Below are 17,923 nucleotides of genomic sequence, written 5' to 3' on the forward strand. Positions count from 1 at the left end.
GCTCCATTTCTTTATCCACATACCAAACATGTATGAAACCTACCAGGAAAAGTACCGAATTCTGCCAATGTTTCTGCCGGCAGAATCCGCTGGACCCTAGGGGGGAGCTGGTAAAAAGCGCTTGGAGTTAGAGGAAGATGGACAGAATTGTAGATTTGTGTTTGTAATCAGCGAAGTTTGTTGAGAAATGTGGTCTGCAAGGGTGTGAGGTTGGGCGTGAATTTAGGCGTGGAAAGCTAGAGGACAAATGAAAAGCGCTGGGGAGAGATGTGGAGAGAAGTGGAGATTTGTGATTGTGTATGGATAAGTGAGTATGAAATACTGTATTGACTTGAAGCTGGAGCCGTGAGTGTGAAAACACTTATAATATTTACACCTGTGATCACACCCTCGCTGAGGTCATGTACATGTACATGTACATGTGTACATGTACAAGTACATGTACATGTACATGTGTACTTGTACACGTATTGGGTATGGTAGCATTGGGTATGTACATGTACATTGTACATGACCGTACATGTACATGTATATCTTTACGAAAATGACAAATATGAACACCAAGGACAGCTCCACAATTCATTCCTTCCCTTTTCCGTCACTTTTCACGAGCCCTCCTGCACTGCGGAGTGTGTACCTACATGTACATGTACATGTACATGACGTATACATGTACATCCAACCCCTTTTTTTTGCCACGCTACCCAGAAAGAGGTGAGGGCACATGTGTCCAACTGTCACATGAACACACACACACACACACAAACATACACAAACACACACACACACACACACACACACACACACGTACCCTTCAGAGAAAAGCAGAAAGAAAAGAGCAAAAGACCACGGATCCAAGTACAGCTCAGGTCAAAGCTGACCTTTCCACCTCCGTGGGACGCCACCACCCCAGGATCAGGCATCAGACGCAGCTCCTAAACAGTGGTGGAGAATGGACCAGATACGCCGGAAAGAGGCCAAACCCCATCTGCCCAATCCATGTCACCTTTGTGCCAGGACACAAGCTCCAATTTAACTGTGGATTGCAGCGCGGCAGGACCTAAGCCTGGTACCTCTCGTTTCCCAACCACGGTCTTTGGGAGACAAGAAGCAAGGGAGGGAAGGAGGGAGAGAGAGAGAGAGAGAGAGAGAGAGAGAGAGAGAGAGAGAGAGAGAGAGAAAGAGAGAGAGAGAAAGAAAGATGGAGATAGAGAGAGAGAGAGAGAGAAAGAGAGAAATAGCCGGTGAAACATGGTACATTCTAAACATAATTGTTCAGGACCATCTGAAGCAGTTTTTGATTGGTCCGGTAGTATCATGGCTGTTCATACAGTTTGTGTATGGCATGGCGGGTATGCCTGCCGTCCACAGTAGAGAACATGTGTCGGTGGCTGAAAAGTAGGTCCTGTAATAAGTCTGACCAACCGGACCGGTTCCGGCGGGCCTGTTATTGATCTTGCTTTTGTACGACTTAGGTACAACCGCTGTCCACTGCGTTCATCTGAGGTGGACACCATTCGCAAACTGGTGGACAGTACAGAGCTGCGCGGACATATCGGTGGGAAGCTGGGGGACAGCAAGGATGCGGACAGTATGGTTCAAGCTGCTCATGCACTGGTGTAAGTATAGTCCTATCGATGCATGACATATTGGCACACTGTATCCACAAGCATTATGACCGTAATACTGAAGTAATACAAATCCTTTTCTAATGAATATATGAGGCGAATGCAGTATTGAAAACCCATCAATATTACCAATTCTGCAGCTTCTCCAGCAGTTTTCTCCACTCCAGGACTCTGCCCTTATCGACGAAACATGAAGACAGAAAACAGACTGAGATACGCATTCTGTGACACAGTGATTTGTAGTACTGGAGTTGATAGGTGATGTTAAAGTATGTGTGCTGGAAGGGTGTTAGGGTACCCAGTCTCACAGACAGTTTTTCCGGGGGTAAGTGGCTGTCCTGATTTCTTCGGGAATGGAAACGAAATATTACTCTAAAACAAAACAAAACAACTCTTTCTTGTCAATCAAAACTTCACTGGGTATACTCTCTGCTGTGGTTTTTTTTCGTTATGCTCTAGAGTTCACGTGCTGCAGCCAATGCGTGCACTGCTCGTAAACCTTGTTGCTAGGTGGGCAGCCATTTCCGACAGTGAGCGAGCAGACATGACAAAGGAGGTATGTTCCACTAGTTCACTATTCATTCACACATAAAATAGTTACTCAATCTGCGGACAGCATGCTGTTTCGTTCTTTGTGAACTCATCAGCGCAGCACAGAGGAAATGAGGCCGAACCTGATAGCAATGAAAATATAATTGTCCAAAGCCAGATTTAAATCAGGCCCGAGCGTACCTTGCCAGAGTGCTCAAACTGACAAGTCAGTGAGCTCTGCCATAATTACAGTAAATATCGGATATAACGTGCCCCTTTGATTTTCGAAAATTTATCACTATATCCGGTGCATCACTATAGCCGATTTGCATGTTTGACCGACACATGGCACATGACTGCACATGAAAATGATGCGTAGACCTACACGCTGGAAAAAGCATGCTGAAAGTGCATGCATGCTCCGCGGACTGTGTACCGGTGCATGACACAGAGCAGTGCATGGCAGTGCAGTACGAGTACAGACTGTACATGTACTAGAACTTCGATACATCATGTGGCATGGCTGCTTCTTCAGCGTGTTCTCCAAAAAAAGCCTGAGCTGGATCCGTACTCACGTAGATCTACTCGGTGTCCAACGAGTTGCATAGAGCCAGAAATAGACATGAGTGGCTGTGTACGTGAGTTGGCAACATCATCGTGAGAGGCAACACAGCCAGAAACGGACAAGAGCATGCAGAAAGATGCAGAAAAGGACAAGACCATACAAAGGGAGCGAGGGGTAGCGCAGCCAGAAAAGGACATGTGCATACAGAAACGTGTGATCATCACTCTTGATCATTATATGCGATATTTTCCTGTACATTTGATATGGTTTGCTTCCTGAAGTCCATCACAATAAGCGATATATCGGTATAGCCGATAATAGTGTATATAGAAATATTTTAGCTGTATTTTTTCTGATTTGATTTTGATTTTGACGTGTTCTATCACTATAACCGGTATATCATTATATCCGGTCACTTTATAAACGATACTTACTGTATATGGTCTACTGATGTAGATTTAGACCGGGCTGGGTACTTCACGGAATCACGGACCAAGCTGTTGCTCTTATGAAGTACGGATAGAGTCATGCATGCGAATGAGATCACTGTGTACTGTAAACTGTATACTGTATGCAGTAGTATGCCAGGGCTCATGTACACCTGTGCTCATGTACATGTATATTATGTACTCATGTATACCTGTGTTCATGTAAACTCGGAGGGAGCTCTTGTATACCTGTGTTCATGTACATGTATAATAATTATTTATCGCACCCCACGTGAGTGTTTCCATGGTTTGAGCCAATCAGCGGCCTTACTGAGCGTGCAATATTCCCCAGTACACCGCCGGCCAATGTGGATGCACTGCAGTGCGATATTGCACCCCGGCGAGTGAGCGTGCAAATAACCTATATTTGCACGCTCACTTCGAAGCGAGCGTGCAAATATAGGTTATTTGCACGCTCGCTTCGAAGTGAGCGTGCAGATATAGGTTATTTGCACGCTCACTCGCCGGGGTGCAATATCGCACTGCAGTGCATCCACATAGACTATTAGTCGTTGGCTGGCGGTGTACTGGGAATATTGCGAGTCGCTCCGCCAGGGAGTCGCTGCAGACTTGCTGCAGCACACCAAAATGGTCGAGGACGCTGTCGATGTCGCGGAAGCGAATGTGGACCCGGCTTGCGTCCGCCAAGTCAACTACTTCACAAGCTCCGTGAGAGTCGAGACAGCGGACGCCCAAGTATTGGAGAAGACTGTCGATAGCCGATTTGAGAAACTGTCCGACGCCGCCATCGAACAGCCTCGTTTCTGAGCAGAAAAACAAAAACACAGAGCAGGCAACTGACAAATGGCTCCGCTTATTCGACGAGTATTGTAAAGACACAGGACGTCGCTGTGACCTGAGTACGGTTACGGCAAGCGACCTAGCTTACATTCTGCGACATGCATACGTCGAATTGCGTCCGAAGAAAGCTGGAGTAAAGTTCTACTCTGCATCAAGCTTGCTCGGTTCCGTTCCGCAATACATCGCAAGCTAGTCGAGTTGAAGCGGCTCATGAACGTCCACAGTGACGCAGCGTTCAAGGACGCAAACATTGCATTGAAGGCCTTCCTCATGAAGACAAAGAAAGCGGGAGAAGTCAAAGCGGTGGAGCACAAACACCCCATCAACGACGACGACATGAGCAAGCTGTCCCGCTACTTCCAGGATCTCCCGTGATAGACAGCAGCTACTCGAAAGAAGTGTTCCTCTAAAAATGAACGCGACTGGTTGTGCTGTGTTGTATGACTGTGAATGATAGCAGGGTTGCATGCGCATATATGCAGCATGCTAGGGTTGCACCAGACTGTGTCAAGTGTGTGGTGACAGACTGTGTGGTGGCAGGGGTGCGATAAATGTATTACTGCACTCGGACGCGTGCAATACCGGCGTCGATATCTGCACTTACGGCTTCGCCGTTCGTGCAGATATCGGCCGGTATTGCACTGGTCCTTGTGCAGTAATACATACGTACTCATGGTTACCTGTGCTATAAGTATGTATTACTGCACAAGGACCAGTGCAATACCGGCCGATATCTGCACGAACGGCGAAGCCGTAAGTGCAGATATCGACGCCGGTATTGCACGCGTCCGAGTGCAGTAATACATTTATCGCACCCCTGCCACCACACAGTCTGTCACCACATACACTTGACACAGTCTGGTGCAACCCTAGCATGCTGCATTCAACCCTGCTATCATTTCACAGTCATACAACACAGCACAACCAGTCGCGTTCATTTTTAGAGGAACACTTCTTTCGAGCAGCTGCTGTCTATACACGGGAGATCCTGGAAGTAGCGGGACAGCTTGCTCATGTCGTCGTCGTTGATGGGGTGTTTGTGCTCCACCGCTCAGTTTGACTTCTCCCGCTTTCTTTGGCTTCATGAGGAAAGCCTTCAATGCAATGTTTGCGTCCTTGAACGCTGGGTCACTGTGGACGTTCATGGGCCGCTTCAACTCGACTAGCTTGCGATGTATTGCGGAACGGAAACCGAGCAAGCTTGATGCAGAGTAGAACTTCACTCCAGCTTTCTCCGGACGGAATTCGACGTATGCATGTCGCAGAATGTATTAAAGCTAGGTCGCTTGCCGTAACCGTACTCAGGTCACAGCGACGTCCTGTGTCTTTACAATACTCGTCGAATAAGCGGAGCCATTTGTCAGTTGCCTGCTCCGCTGTGTTTTTGTTTTTCTGCTCAGAAACGAGGCTGTCGATGGCGGCGTCGGACAGTTTCTCAAATCGGCTGTCGACAGTCTTCTCCAATACTTGGGCATCTGCTGTCTCGACTCTCACGGAGCTTGTGAAGTTGGCTTGGCGGACGCAAGCCGGGTCCACATTCGCTTCCGCGACAACGTCCTCGACCAATTATTATTTGGTGTGCTGCAGCAAGTCAGCAGCGACTGCTTGGCGGAGCGACTCGCAATATTCCCCAGTACACCGCCAGCCAATGACCAGATGAGTATGTGGATGCACTGCAGTGCGATATTGCACCCCGGCGAGTGAGCGTGCAAATAACATATCCGCACGCTCACTTCGAAGCGAGCGTGCAAATAACCTATATTTGCACGCTCGCTTCGAAGTGAGCGTGCAAATAACCTATATTTGCACGCTCACTTCGAAGTGAGCGTGCAAATATAGGTTATTTGCACGCTCACTCGCCGGCGCCGGGGTGCAATATCGCACTGCAGTGCATCCACTCATTGGCTGGCGGTGTACTGGGGAATATTGCACGCTCAGTAAGGCCGCTGATTGGCTCAAACCATGGAGACACTCACGTGGGGTGCGATAATCTGTATTCATGTATACCAGTAATCATGTAGAGTAGACGGCTCGATACTGGAACGCTTTGACAGCCAAATTTGTATAGACCCAAACCGATCATCAGCGTTGATTTTTCACTCGAAATATGTTTGTGGAAGGAAACTGGCATGTTGAAATTTGCTCTGGGGCCAGAGTCAATCGAACTGAGCCACTCCTTTGTGTTGACCCATTGCCTCCAAGTTGCCCAATTTTTCGCTTCAAAAAGTTCAAATCAGAGGTGGCTCCAAACCGGACTCGTTTAAGGGCCCGGTCCCACATGCAGTGGCGGATCCGCTGGTGCGACAAGGTTTTGCGGGAGTAGTGTCGCACCTCTCCTGCGACAAAATGCTCGCGTACGCGTGGTCTCACATGCTCACGCGTGCACGGCGAACGAAGCGAGCGCGCCTCTCTGACTTCCAAAATATTCAGTGCAGCTCCCCTGCAACTCAAGCATGCTTTCACTTCGAAGTACGCGTGCACGTACTGATGATGTACAGTCAGTACTGTGTCCGTGGACAGAACTGTTTCGTCCTTTGTGGACACATCGACGCAGCACTGATGTACTGTTGATGTAGATACTAGGTGTTGGACAGATCGTTGTTTTTGTTGAGTATCAAGCATTAGCTACATGTCGTGGGTTCGGTATTGTTGACTTTGAGTCTTTGTTCTGTATACTATACTAGTAATCTGAAAGAATGGATTTTCCGTTGGGTAGAGGTCGATTGTCGAGACGTTGTCGACAGGCAATGGAGACCGCAGCGACATTTTGTTGCTGAATACTAGTACGAACTTGTTGAGCAGCACGTCGACGATAACCAATGGCAATGATAACTGCTACAGATACTGGTAATAGTGGTACATGTATCGCTCTTGCTAGACCTACATCACAGTGGTCCGACTGCGTGGTTTTACATGATGGCCATGCTTGGCTGCTCACGGGTCCGGGATTTGGTCTTTGGCCGACGCCGCAGCCGTCGGTTTCAGCTTCTCGGCTATCCACCTATCGCTCCGTATCTCTCTTCATCCCTTGGCCAAACGAGTCTTGACTTCAACATACATGTACAACTGCAGCCGTAGCTGCTCTGATATATTGACTAAAGTCAAACTGTCCACTTCATGATCGAAAATAAAATCGAACAACACAAATCGCTCACTATGTCGGAGTGTCGCAGGAGCGGAACTTCCGCAGGAGAGTATACGCTCCAAAATTTTTGGAGTAGCGGATTTGAACTTTCCGCCACGGCGGAAGTTCCGCTACTCGCAGTTTACATGGTGATACACGCTCTTGCTTGCGACACCGCTGCAGCGGATCCGCAACTCTCAAGTGCATGTGAGGCCGGGCCCTTAGAGTGCACGTCAACTTCACTCTGGGTCTGAAATTAGGTAATTGCTATCACTCCACGACGGCCAGTACAGAGTAACAATAAGCCTTGTGTGTGCTTCCATTAGTTTTGATTGGTATGCGGTGCTTTATTGGCGAGAGGCGAGCCGCTGTTTACCTGCGACAAGAAGTTGATTTTTCGAAAGTCGTAAAACTCAAGTCGCAGTGCGAAGCAACACGTCAAAAACTCACCTGCTTGGTATGGCGCTTCTGGTCATCACAGAGCCATGACATTTTGGCTCGGAGTATAACACATCGTAGTCTCACTGTGACATATGTTTTCTAATCAAAATACCAAGAGAGAAAGTGAATATTGAGTCCGTTCCGGTTTGCAACCTATGTCCTAGTTGAAACCGTCGCCTCTACATGTATACCAGTAATCATGTATACCAGACATGCATACTAGACTGTACTTACAGCCATTGATCTCTTTTCTTCCTGTTGTTCAATAGGCGTTGTACACACAAGGGCAAGTGACATCATTGGTTTACGTCATCGCGCGGGAAGCTCAGATTGGGTGGCAAAAACTTTTGGGCTTCGTTGTTTGAAGAAAGAACAAACTTACATTTTGATTTAGTTAGGTTCAGGTTATCTGTCGACTGTGGAGGAAGTGGTTGTAGTCGTTTAGACACGATGACGAAGACTTGCTGCGTCTTTGGCTGCTCTAATCGGGGTGGCAAGCGGAAAGATGGAACAAAGCTTTCTTTTCACCGTCTTCCTCTGGGAAAGAAGCCTACACTCAAAAAGTGGCTCCACAACATGCGGACATCGAGTGTGGTTGTGGGCAGCTCGACAAGGGTCTGCGGCGCTCATTTTGTTGGCGGAAAGCGCTCCAAGGAGCATCCTATCCCAACGCTGTTCGCATGGTCAGCAGCAGAGAAGACGAGGAAAACGCCAAAAGAACGCGTGGCTCTGAAGACACATCAGGACAAAACGCCCCAACCGTCAGCAGCGAAGCCTGAAACATGTGAAAGCACTTGTGAGGAGCAGCCATCACCATCCCTGCCCAGCGTTGATGAGCAGATCAGTGAAGTGCGAACTCAGATCCAGGAATGTTTGGAGGAGAACACACGGTTGCGGATGGAGGTGCAGAAGTTGACACAGGAGAATGAGGCACTGCGAGTCAAGTTGGAGGAAACTGCCACAGTACCAGCACCAGAGTTTTCTGTCGCCAGGATTTGCAACAGTGACAGCCTCACCAAGTTCTATACTGGTATCCCCAGCTATGAGCAATTTCAGGCATTGGTGGCTTTCCTGGAGCCCCACTGCAAGGGGATGACTTTATGGAATGGAGCAAGAACAGGTGAGGATGTTATCTGCTCTGTGCTAGATTTTGATGATGTAAATACTGTGCTTTGCAATGTTGTTGGGTGGAATGACTTCAGTAGTACGGAACCTACTTGTGTCGGTACCATAATTTCCATACTCAGTGCTGTGAGTCTCCATCCTCCTGGCAAATCAAACTTCTTTTCGTGGGCCATGTCATACATGTCTCGGTTCAATGTACTGTGCCCACTGCATAGGTGAACGGCAACGTCAGTGTGTGAGGGCCTTGGACGATGAAAACAGCCTGCTCCTTACGTTCATGAAGTTGCGGCTGGATTGTCCTAACGAAGACCTGGCTCAGAGGTTTTCAATCAGTGCAGGTACTGTGAGCCGCATCTTCACCTCGTACCTTATGGTCATGTACCACGCCTTCAAGTCCGCACAGCTACCCGCCTGGCCGTCTAGAGCGCAGGTTAGTTGTCATGCCAGAATGATTTGTGTCTGTTGATGATATGCCCGTGGCTCAACAGCTGAAGCCTAACCCATTACTGGTCGTTAGTGAGTCCAGCCTTTTGGATTGCAATAGGGCTGGTTTATTTTTTTCCTAAAGTATACCTTACATACGATCGCATCAGTGTCTGTGCTTGATCTGGTCTTTCGAGAATTGAGTCCCATTGGTGTGTGTGTGTGTGTGTGCTATGTGCCCATGTTCTATCTACTAACCTGTAGATCGATGCCGCTATGCCCCAGAAGTTCCGCGACCTATACCCCACCACACGCACTATAATCGATTGCACCGAGTTTCCCATCCAGATTCCCTCCGACCCCGACACTCAGAGAGTCACCTGGTCAACGTACAAGAATAGAAACACATTCAAAGCTCTAGTTTGCATCACACCCAGTGGAGCTATCTCGTTCATCTCTTCCCTGTATGGTGGGTCAGTTTCTGACCGTGAAATCACCAAGACGTGTGGAGTGCTGGATTTGCTGGACAAAGGTGACTCAGTCATGGCGGACAAAGGATTCACAATCAAGGAACTCTGTGAAGGTATGTCCCCTGTTTTGTTTCCTTTTGGTGAACAATACTTTATGGTTGCGATCAGTGCTGTAAACTCCTCCTCACAGTAGATGTGTTGTGCAGTCAATGCTGGAAATGGTGGTGTAAGCAAGTTTTGCTTGGAAGCTTATAAACTGTGCTTCTTGTTTCTTGTTACCTCAGAACGGGGTGCCTATGTCAACATACCACCGTTCATCAAGAATGGCCAACAGCTGACCGAAAAGGAGTTGGTGCAGACCCGCCGCGTTGCCTCGCTACGCGTTCATGTAGAACGTGCTATCGAACGAATAAAGAACTTTCACATCCTGGATTTTATTCTATCCGCTCACTTTGACATTGCTGATGCCATATTTCTGGTTTGCTGTGTGGTTGCCGATTTTGGTGCGCAGCTCATTACATAGTTTCCTTCCATTTCTTGCTGCACCGTTACTGCTCAATGCGTTCAGTTACTGACAGGTTCATGATGGCCTGTCCCAGTGTTTGCTTCTGTGAGCCTCTTCCCCCCCCCCCCCCCCAACCCCCCACCATGCATCCGTTGCTATTTTCCACACGTTACTGCTGTCACCACCATAGCAATATCACTGCCTGTATTTCTCCTCTTTTCTTTTCAGCATGAAGTGACAAAAGTGCGTTCTATGAAGTAACTCAATGGATCATGGAAGCAACCATACAAATCACAAGCATGTGTGTGGCTGTCATGTACGGCAATAAAGTGGGCTATGTTCACGTATGGTTGTAAAAAAAATGGTGTGACGTGGGGCTGTATCCACTTTCATGTTCTGTACACTGGCAATAAAACACTAGACATTATGTACACTGACAATATAAGTATGTACACCGTATGCATGCGTAGCCGTTCATGTGGATGCATTGCCACAGCTCCACCGTCCATAGGGTGGGGAAATACATGTAGCAATGGTGGCAGCCAATGAACACGTCAAAGACTGACGTCACCATGAGCTCTCAAGCAGCAACTGCAAACTTTGCCCATGTCATCATTCGTGCACATATGATGGAACTGATGGGCACAGACTTTGCACGGATGCAATGCCAATGCTCGATCAAATGAACAACCTTGGCAGCAGGATGAGACTCCTGTGGCGGTTGACATACGTTGCTGCCGGTCCACATTTCCTTGCGTTGGAGACTTGGCAGCATCTTCTGCAGCGCACACCTGTCGTGGCGGGTTATCCTTCTCTTGCGTTGGAGAGATGGCGGCATCTTGTAGAGCACACGACACTGGCGGCGGCACATTGCGCTGGGTGAGGTCGGCAGGGGCAACATCCGTGTAGCAGACGGGCTCTTCTTGTGGGTGAAGAAGTTGCGGAAGCAGCCAACCACGGTAGAAGCCGGTCAATTTCGGCTCCATCTGCTCCTTCCAGAACGCCGCGTCGAATGGGATTCGCTGTATAGCGATGCCCATTGGCGTCCACACGACAAAGTCGCACCACTGCACTTCAGCAACTGCCATGCCACCTTGCACTTGATAGAAATAGTCATGTTGTCGCCGTAGGCATAAACCTCCATCTGACCATGTGCAGTAGAATGGGTTGGAGCCAGACTCCATGCATGCATCTTGGGGAGAGTGGTGACGATGGGAATATGGGCATTTGACCTCAAGTAAACCCATTTGCGATGTCAGCGGCTGGGTCGGGACGAATACGATTCCATCTGGGCTGGCAGCAACGTACCCACACTGCATTACAACAAGACCACGCCGTGAGACACACAGGCCATTCATGCCAGACATGTGCTGCTTCTCCGAGTAGATGCGGACGGCTTCATCTTCATGCTCTCTGCCCCACGACAAGGCCGGACTGTTGATAACTGACTGGGATAGAAGGCGTTTCACCAACGATGGATGTGCTGATTTGCACTTCACAATCACGCCGAAGTTGGATGCTGTGAGTCGCCCGTACCTGTTGCATAGGGCACAAAATGAACACACCAGAGGGACATACACATGAACCAACCAATCTGCAGTGTTGGGTGAATTTGAACATACTTGAAAGTGTTGTAAAGTCATGGCCTAAACAAAGTCGTCAACAAAAGCATGAAAACAGTATACACTCGTCATGTTTTGGATAGTGTTATGTGCCTGCAGACTTTCCTGGACTGAATGCAGTACACTATCCTCAGACATACCTTTGCATTTTCCACTGCCGGTTACCAGCCTGCCCACGAGTTCGATACTCCAGTGCATGGCGTTGCTGCCTGGACACTTGCATATGACGCATGAACATATCACACCATGCCACGACAACACTGCCATCAGGTCGGAATGTGCTGCGGTACGTCCTGGACTCCTTCATCAGCTGCACTAGCTCCGGCACTGACCGGCAGTCGGTTGATCCAGTGGAGCAGGTGGTTGTCTGAGCAGGAGAGGTAGAGCATGGCCGCAGAGTGTCCAGGATATTGGCTGGTTGGGAGCAAGAGCTCAACAAGTCAAAGAGTCTCTGTCGCTCTTCTGGTGCAGAGTCTTTTGGAGCGGTGGCAGCACGTGGATCGAAGGACGCACGACTGGAGGTTGACTTCGGGGTATGGTTGAACACAGGCTTAGCGAACTCCATGTCAGAAACTCGCCTTTTGCCTGGTGGTGCGCTCCAAGCCTGTAGGTCACTGGTTGAGCAGGTCATCCCAGTGAATATCCCTCGTCGGCAGAATTCCTCTAGTCCATAGCACATGGCCCCGATGTGCTTGCAGCTGGCTGATGGGCCAATGCCAGCTCGGCACTCACAAGACGCATAGATGATCCGTACAGAGGGCTCGCGTTTCATTGCCATTGCTATTTTATACCGCATCGACGTCTTCATCTCTGCCTTGCAAAACCCACGGAAATACACCGTCCCATTCTCCAGGCACACCTCTCCATCTCGGCAGTACTTCTTGCTGTAGAGTCCAAAGCTATGGGAGGACACAGCTCTCATGTCGTCAGCATCCAGACCATCAGACGACTTCCTGCACATGAAGTGGTCCATGAGGGAGAAGATTGAGAACTTCATCTTCAGCTCCTCCTGCGTCACATCCACCAGCTTCTTCCATCCTCTGTCAGGAAAACGGACATCAGATGACGAGGCTCCAGCGGTGTCATCCTCAAGCTCCCCAGTCACAGTCCCAGACAGCAGCAGTGCCGACACTCTGCACAAATACAAAAACGTGTGTACAGCGAATGATAATAATATTATTGCGCATTTTATTATTATTTGGAAACTATTCCGACAGCAATTTCAGGAGTAATATCAATTTTTTATTGCATCCTTACACAGAGGACAAGGTGTTTTGTGTGTCTCACCTCTTTTGCAGGTCAGCTTTCTTTCCAGAGTCGTCTTCGCCTTTCAGCTGCAGGTACAGCCTCATTTCCCCCACTTTCCATGACGAAGAGTTTTTCTTGCGCAAAGTCGATTCCCATAACGAGCTGGACTTCTTCAGGCGGTCCTCAGCTGACGATTGGGCAGACATGGTCCAGAGCGTCCATAGGCAACAGCCAACAAGAACGAAAAGACCAGGCAAAAGACAAAAATACCGCTTCCTACTTTCATATTTCACCTCGTGGATAAATGCCAACGCCATGCGCCAGGTCTCTGCCACCCAAAACGCTTTCCCGGGGTTTTTCAAGGCCCAAAACATGACGTAATGCCTTGTGTGAACAGCGCCTATTACTGGCCGGCGTGTATTTACCGCCATACTGCCAGGTGCGTGTTCACCACCATAAGTATGGATAAAGTTTCAGGACTCATGCATACCAGTACTCATGTATACCAGCACTTATGCATACCAGTACTCGTTAATCGGGGTTCATGATGCCAGTCAATAGAAACATCTCAAGTAGTTAATGACCTGCAATCGTATACTCTCTATTATGCTTATGAGCACACTTACAGTCGCGGACGTGTAAAGAATGTGCAGAAATCGAATATTTTGACGTGCATGCACTTGTAGCACTTAGCTTTGGTCACAACAATTATTATCTCTGGTATTTAGCAGAGCACCATTCGATCACCATGGTATCCATAGCAAGCCTGCCTGATTTGAGCAGGTTGCACGCCTAAAAGTATTGAACCAGGTTAATGCAATGCAGGGAACCTGATAGTGAAGGTAACGGCATGGGAAGGAATCAAGGCGTGATGATCACCATTGTTGGGGAAAGCAATCTTCCTGGTACAGTACTCTGTGACAGCGGCATAGCTGGTCCCCCTTTTAGGGGAGGGGGGGGGGGGTTGTGCACCGCCGTATATGTTTAGGATGGCTGGTGCATGTCATTCATGGTCATTATGTGCATGCTGAACCAGGGTCGACATTTGGGGGGGGGGTGCACGTCCCCCCCCCCCCTGGCCCATGTGGGCTACGCGCCTGTCTGTCTTAGATATTCCAACTCAATTGCAATTGAAATTTTAGGTGAGCCTGTTAAAAGTGTTCAATTGCGTTTCAATAATCATTAATTTTGAATGTCTATTCTATTGCTCTATTGGTTATCCTCGGCTGTTTCTTTGTCGATGGCTCAGGTGTCCAACACGTTCAGCCAGGACACATTCTGTCCAGTCTCGCTGGATGGCCTCACGTCTGTCGAAGCATTTGTATGCGAGGTCCTACGTATGCATCCACCCAGGGAAATTTTCTACTGGAGAACCAAGTAAGAGAAACTGGATCTCTTTTGAGTTGGCCGTAGGAGCTATCGTTATCCAATAAAGGCTGGTTTTGGTATTTGTTGAGATAGCAAGAACAAACTCCGGACTTCTCAGCCTGCCTAGTCACATGACTGTATCATGTGTCTAGGTAGCTGTGAATGCAGGATCAGATCCCTTTCAGTTTTTGTCTGCCTTTCAAATATTTTGTTTCTATCCTCCTTTTCTCCATCAACTGTCTTCATGGGAGAGTGAATGGCTGCGAGGTTGCCGGCGAATCACCACAGCAAGGTCTCGAGTTAGAGACCCGAGCCGGCAGCAGGGAATGTGTGCTGTGCTGATAAATGCAGTGATGCAAGCATGACCCACTTAAGATGCAATGAACTGGGCTGACCCCCCCCCCCCCGAGGTCAACCGAGGTCACCATGGATCACCATGGTCACCATGGACTCAGCCAATGAGGTTTTGCCCCATCGTCGGTTACTGGTTGTTAGACCTATCGCCTTACCCTCTCTAGAGTAGAATCTTCCGCAAAGGTTAATGAGAGATGCTTTTGTGCGCAGTCTTAAGCCGAACATGTAAGCAAGTTCAAACTTTGAATACGTTTTCCACTTTTCAATCGAGTGCAGCTAAACACCCGTTTCACGTGCGCCACGCCAATTACTTGCAACTGTAAAGTGTGTTTTTTGTTTTGTTTTGAAGATGTGTGCTAGGTCTTTCCCTGGCTTCCAATGACCGCTACAAGGTAAATGCAGACACAGAGCTTGTTGGCAACATCTAAACAGCCCAGCGAGAAGAGAGTGTCTTTGCTGTCGGGGACATGAAAGCTGAAGATTTCAACCACCAGCGATTTCTGCAGCGCCCTGTGAGTACTATAATGATGCCCCTATGCTACCAAGAATAGACGACGGCTGATATTCAAGTGGAAGGGATCGTAATGTAACATTTTTTTGGTCCAAACGCCCCCCCCCCCTCCCCCTCCATCCTAGTCATATTGTAAGTCCACAAATTTTAGGCATATATAGATTTTGGCCTCCCAGAGTGAAAGCACATTCCGGCCGCATTAATATTGCGGCCTGTGCTGTTGCTGCCTGCATACACTGTCACAACAAATCTCCGGACAAGCATGCCCAGGCCGAAATAGCCGAAAATCTATATGCGAAGAACGAAATATGCGCCGAATATTTAGTGGACTTACAGTATCTTAGTGAGCTCTGATATCCAAATGGGACTCCACCAAATCGATTACGAACTGCTCCATGCCTGGCCGGTGCAATGAAGAACCTGTGAATGTGTGTCCTACAAGTGCTGCACAGGTAGGTGTAAGGCAGTCGAGTGCCTGAACCAAACATTTCTCATGCCAATATTCAAATTTTTTTACATACGATTTCTGCTTGGATGTGCTCCATTGCAAGGTCACATGCAGCAAGTGTAGTACTGCGTCACATTTCTGTTTGTATCGGTTGGCAGGATCTGAAAGAGCAGCTGCTGTGGAGTCATGGACTATCTAGCCATTCACCACAGCTGGATACACACCAGTGCCCGGCCAAGGTAATTTCCACGGGTGCAGGCCGAAGATCGATGAATTTTGTAATATCGCTGCGTGCAGGGGAAACGTTTTACAATACACATGGCGATGGTTGCACGATATGGATAATGCCTTGAACGGATCCCGGGGAGTCGCGGGTACTCGTGGATCAAAAACAATGGTGCCCTGCCTCGAGACCGGCCTTGCGCTGTTGTGGCGTGGATGCATGACATCAGAAGATCCAACAATGCTTGACCAAGACCCTATGCACAGCTGGCCCAGGCGTTGCCCACCTTGGGGGGGGGGGGGGGAGGGTATGGACTATTGGTTGTATGTTATGGGTACCTCTTCATTTGTGCTGAGGTGTCATGTTTGAAGAATTCGGTCTTGGCTTGATGCCTCTCTTCTCTGTCTGTCCGTCAGCTTGTCTGTCTATCCATCAGCTTGTCTGTCTGTCCATCTTTCTGTCTCGCATTATCTCAGGAATGAACCTGATGAAAAGGCTCCCTTCTAGACTGCAACGCTCTCTGAGACGTTTTTAAGTCGTCATCATTGGAGCGATTGTATTTCTGTTGGCAGACATCATTTGGAAATATCTGTAACAGGTAGGTAAGCCCAGTAGACTGGCCTAACCTGGATTCCCCAAATATGGACACTCTGGATTACCAGACATCAAGAGTACATGGAAACCAGGGTGTGCAGCTTGGGGCCTTTTCTGCTATGGGTTTCTGTCACGGAGGAATTCCGTGATTACATCATATTTGGCGCAGATCTGAGGCGGGGAATGGCGTAGTGCGTACAACTTTGAAGTATTCGAATACATGTACATTCATCAGTGTGCTGAAGTTTGTCTGCACCCCCTCCCCCCCCCCCCCCCCCCCTCCTCTTTCCCTCTCTCCATTCCCGTCTCTTTGCTGCTATGTTGTGCACAGAGTTGCTGGCCAGGCATGCTGCAGAATTCGTCGACGAGAAGCTTCTACGTAACTATCGCATTGTCCTACCGGACTACATGGACGACAATCATAAGGATATGCGCGGGAAGGCGGATATCAAGAACGTACACGGCACACTGCACTGGCTGAGGGCACAGAAAAACTGCCCGACGCTCCACGACCTGTATGGAATCCTGACCACCATTTGCAGGCAGAATTCTCGAGACTTTTCTAGGATCCTTGGGTAAGCATACGTGCATGCGTTTGTGTGTATGTGTGTGCGTGCGTGTGTGCATGTGTGTGTGCGTGCGTGTGTGTGTGCGTGCCTTCATTGAGGGGGAGAGAGTAAGTCAGACTGCTCCTCACTTAGTCTTTACTGTTTTGATATGTTTGACAACACTGTTGTCTTTAAAGATTTTGTTGGTCTTGCAGCAATACCATGATGGTGTTGTGTATAAACACAGTTGCACGCACGTTTGTTGCACGCACGCACGTGCGTGTGTGTGTTTGTGTGTCTGCATTCTTATTACCGTCTGTGTGTGTGCGTGTGTGTATGCTTGTGCATGTTGTCTTGCATTGCTTTGTACTACTCCAGGCACAAACACCTTCGATAAGGCGAGCAGGTGTGAGAAAGCGATGGAGCCCCAGAAATCGAATCGCCGTCATCTGCTGAGATTTTAGTGGAATCGATTTTTCGCATTTCTTGGCGAATATCTTCTTCCAGAAATGTCTGCACAAACTGCAGGAGCTTGTCAGTAGCAAACAGACTTGTCAATGACAGATCGGATCTGGTTGGTGCAGCTGTTGTATCTCTACCCATCCGTACCTCTCGCCTGCAGCACACGCTCTGCCCATGCTTCATGGGCTGCGGGACGTCTGTCAGGCGTGAAGCTTTTGGAGGGCTTCTGCTGCCGTTTCAAAAGGATACTCAGTGAGTGAGATCTGGTATACGTAAACTGAACATGTACTCCGATTTGGGCTTTGTAATGATTCGGACGTTGCCGCGTTTGGCAGTATACGCTGTCGCCTTTTCCTATTTATTTTGTAAATTTTGAGTCTATCTTGAAATCCATACACTTTGCTCTCCCTTTACTTAAAACAACTACCAAGTGTATGCATTTTT

The 17,923-nt window shown here is 48.5% G+C and overlaps 2 protein-coding genes and 2 long non-coding RNA genes across 4 annotated transcripts; 3 read left to right on the top strand and 1 right to left on the bottom strand.

Annotated features, from left to right (window-relative positions):
* The first annotated feature begins 692 nt into the window (after nt 1-692).
* On the top strand, nt 693-2,188 carry LOC135819786 (uncharacterized). The gene is made up of 3 exons (XR_010553975.1): nt 693-714; nt 1,476-1,619; nt 2,088-2,188. It is a non-coding gene; the product is annotated as an uncharacterized LOC135819786 (long non-coding RNA).
* A 5,812-nt stretch (nt 2,189-8,000) lies between these two features.
* Nucleotides 8,001-10,369, top strand: LOC135819779 (uncharacterized). The gene is made up of 4 exons (XM_065333049.1): nt 8,001-8,698; nt 8,919-9,133; nt 9,391-9,709; nt 9,881-10,369. Exons 1-4 carry the CDS (start codon nt 8,029-8,031, stop codon nt 10,117-10,119), a joined length of 1,443 nt encoding a protein of 480 aa, XP_065189121.1. The 5' UTR covers nt 8,001-8,028; the 3' UTR covers nt 10,120-10,369.
* An 11-nt stretch (nt 10,370-10,380) lies between these two features.
* On the bottom strand, nt 10,381-13,298 carry LOC135819775 (uncharacterized). Its single transcript, XM_065333042.1, has 3 exons — nt 13,011-13,298; nt 11,864-12,856; nt 10,381-11,637 (listed from the first exon to the last, which is right to left on the bottom strand). Exons 1-3 carry the CDS (start codon nt 13,286-13,288, stop codon nt 10,656-10,658), a joined length of 2,253 nt encoding a protein of 750 aa, XP_065189114.1. The 5' UTR covers nt 13,289-13,298; the 3' UTR covers nt 10,381-10,655.
* Nucleotides 13,299-14,224: 926 nt separating this feature from the next.
* Nucleotides 14,225-15,895, top strand: LOC135819787 (uncharacterized). Its single transcript, XR_010553976.1, has 3 exons — nt 14,225-14,348; nt 15,043-15,205; nt 15,811-15,895. It is a non-coding gene; the product is annotated as an uncharacterized LOC135819787 (long non-coding RNA).
* Nucleotides 15,896-17,923: the final 2,028 nt, after the last annotated feature.

This window comes from Sycon ciliatum, chromosome 6 (assembly GCF_964019385.1).
Source record: "Sycon ciliatum chromosome 6, ocSycCili1.1, whole genome shotgun sequence".
In the NCBI taxonomy this organism is placed as follows: domain Eukaryota; kingdom Metazoa; phylum Porifera; class Calcarea; order Leucosolenida; family Sycettidae; genus Sycon; species Sycon ciliatum.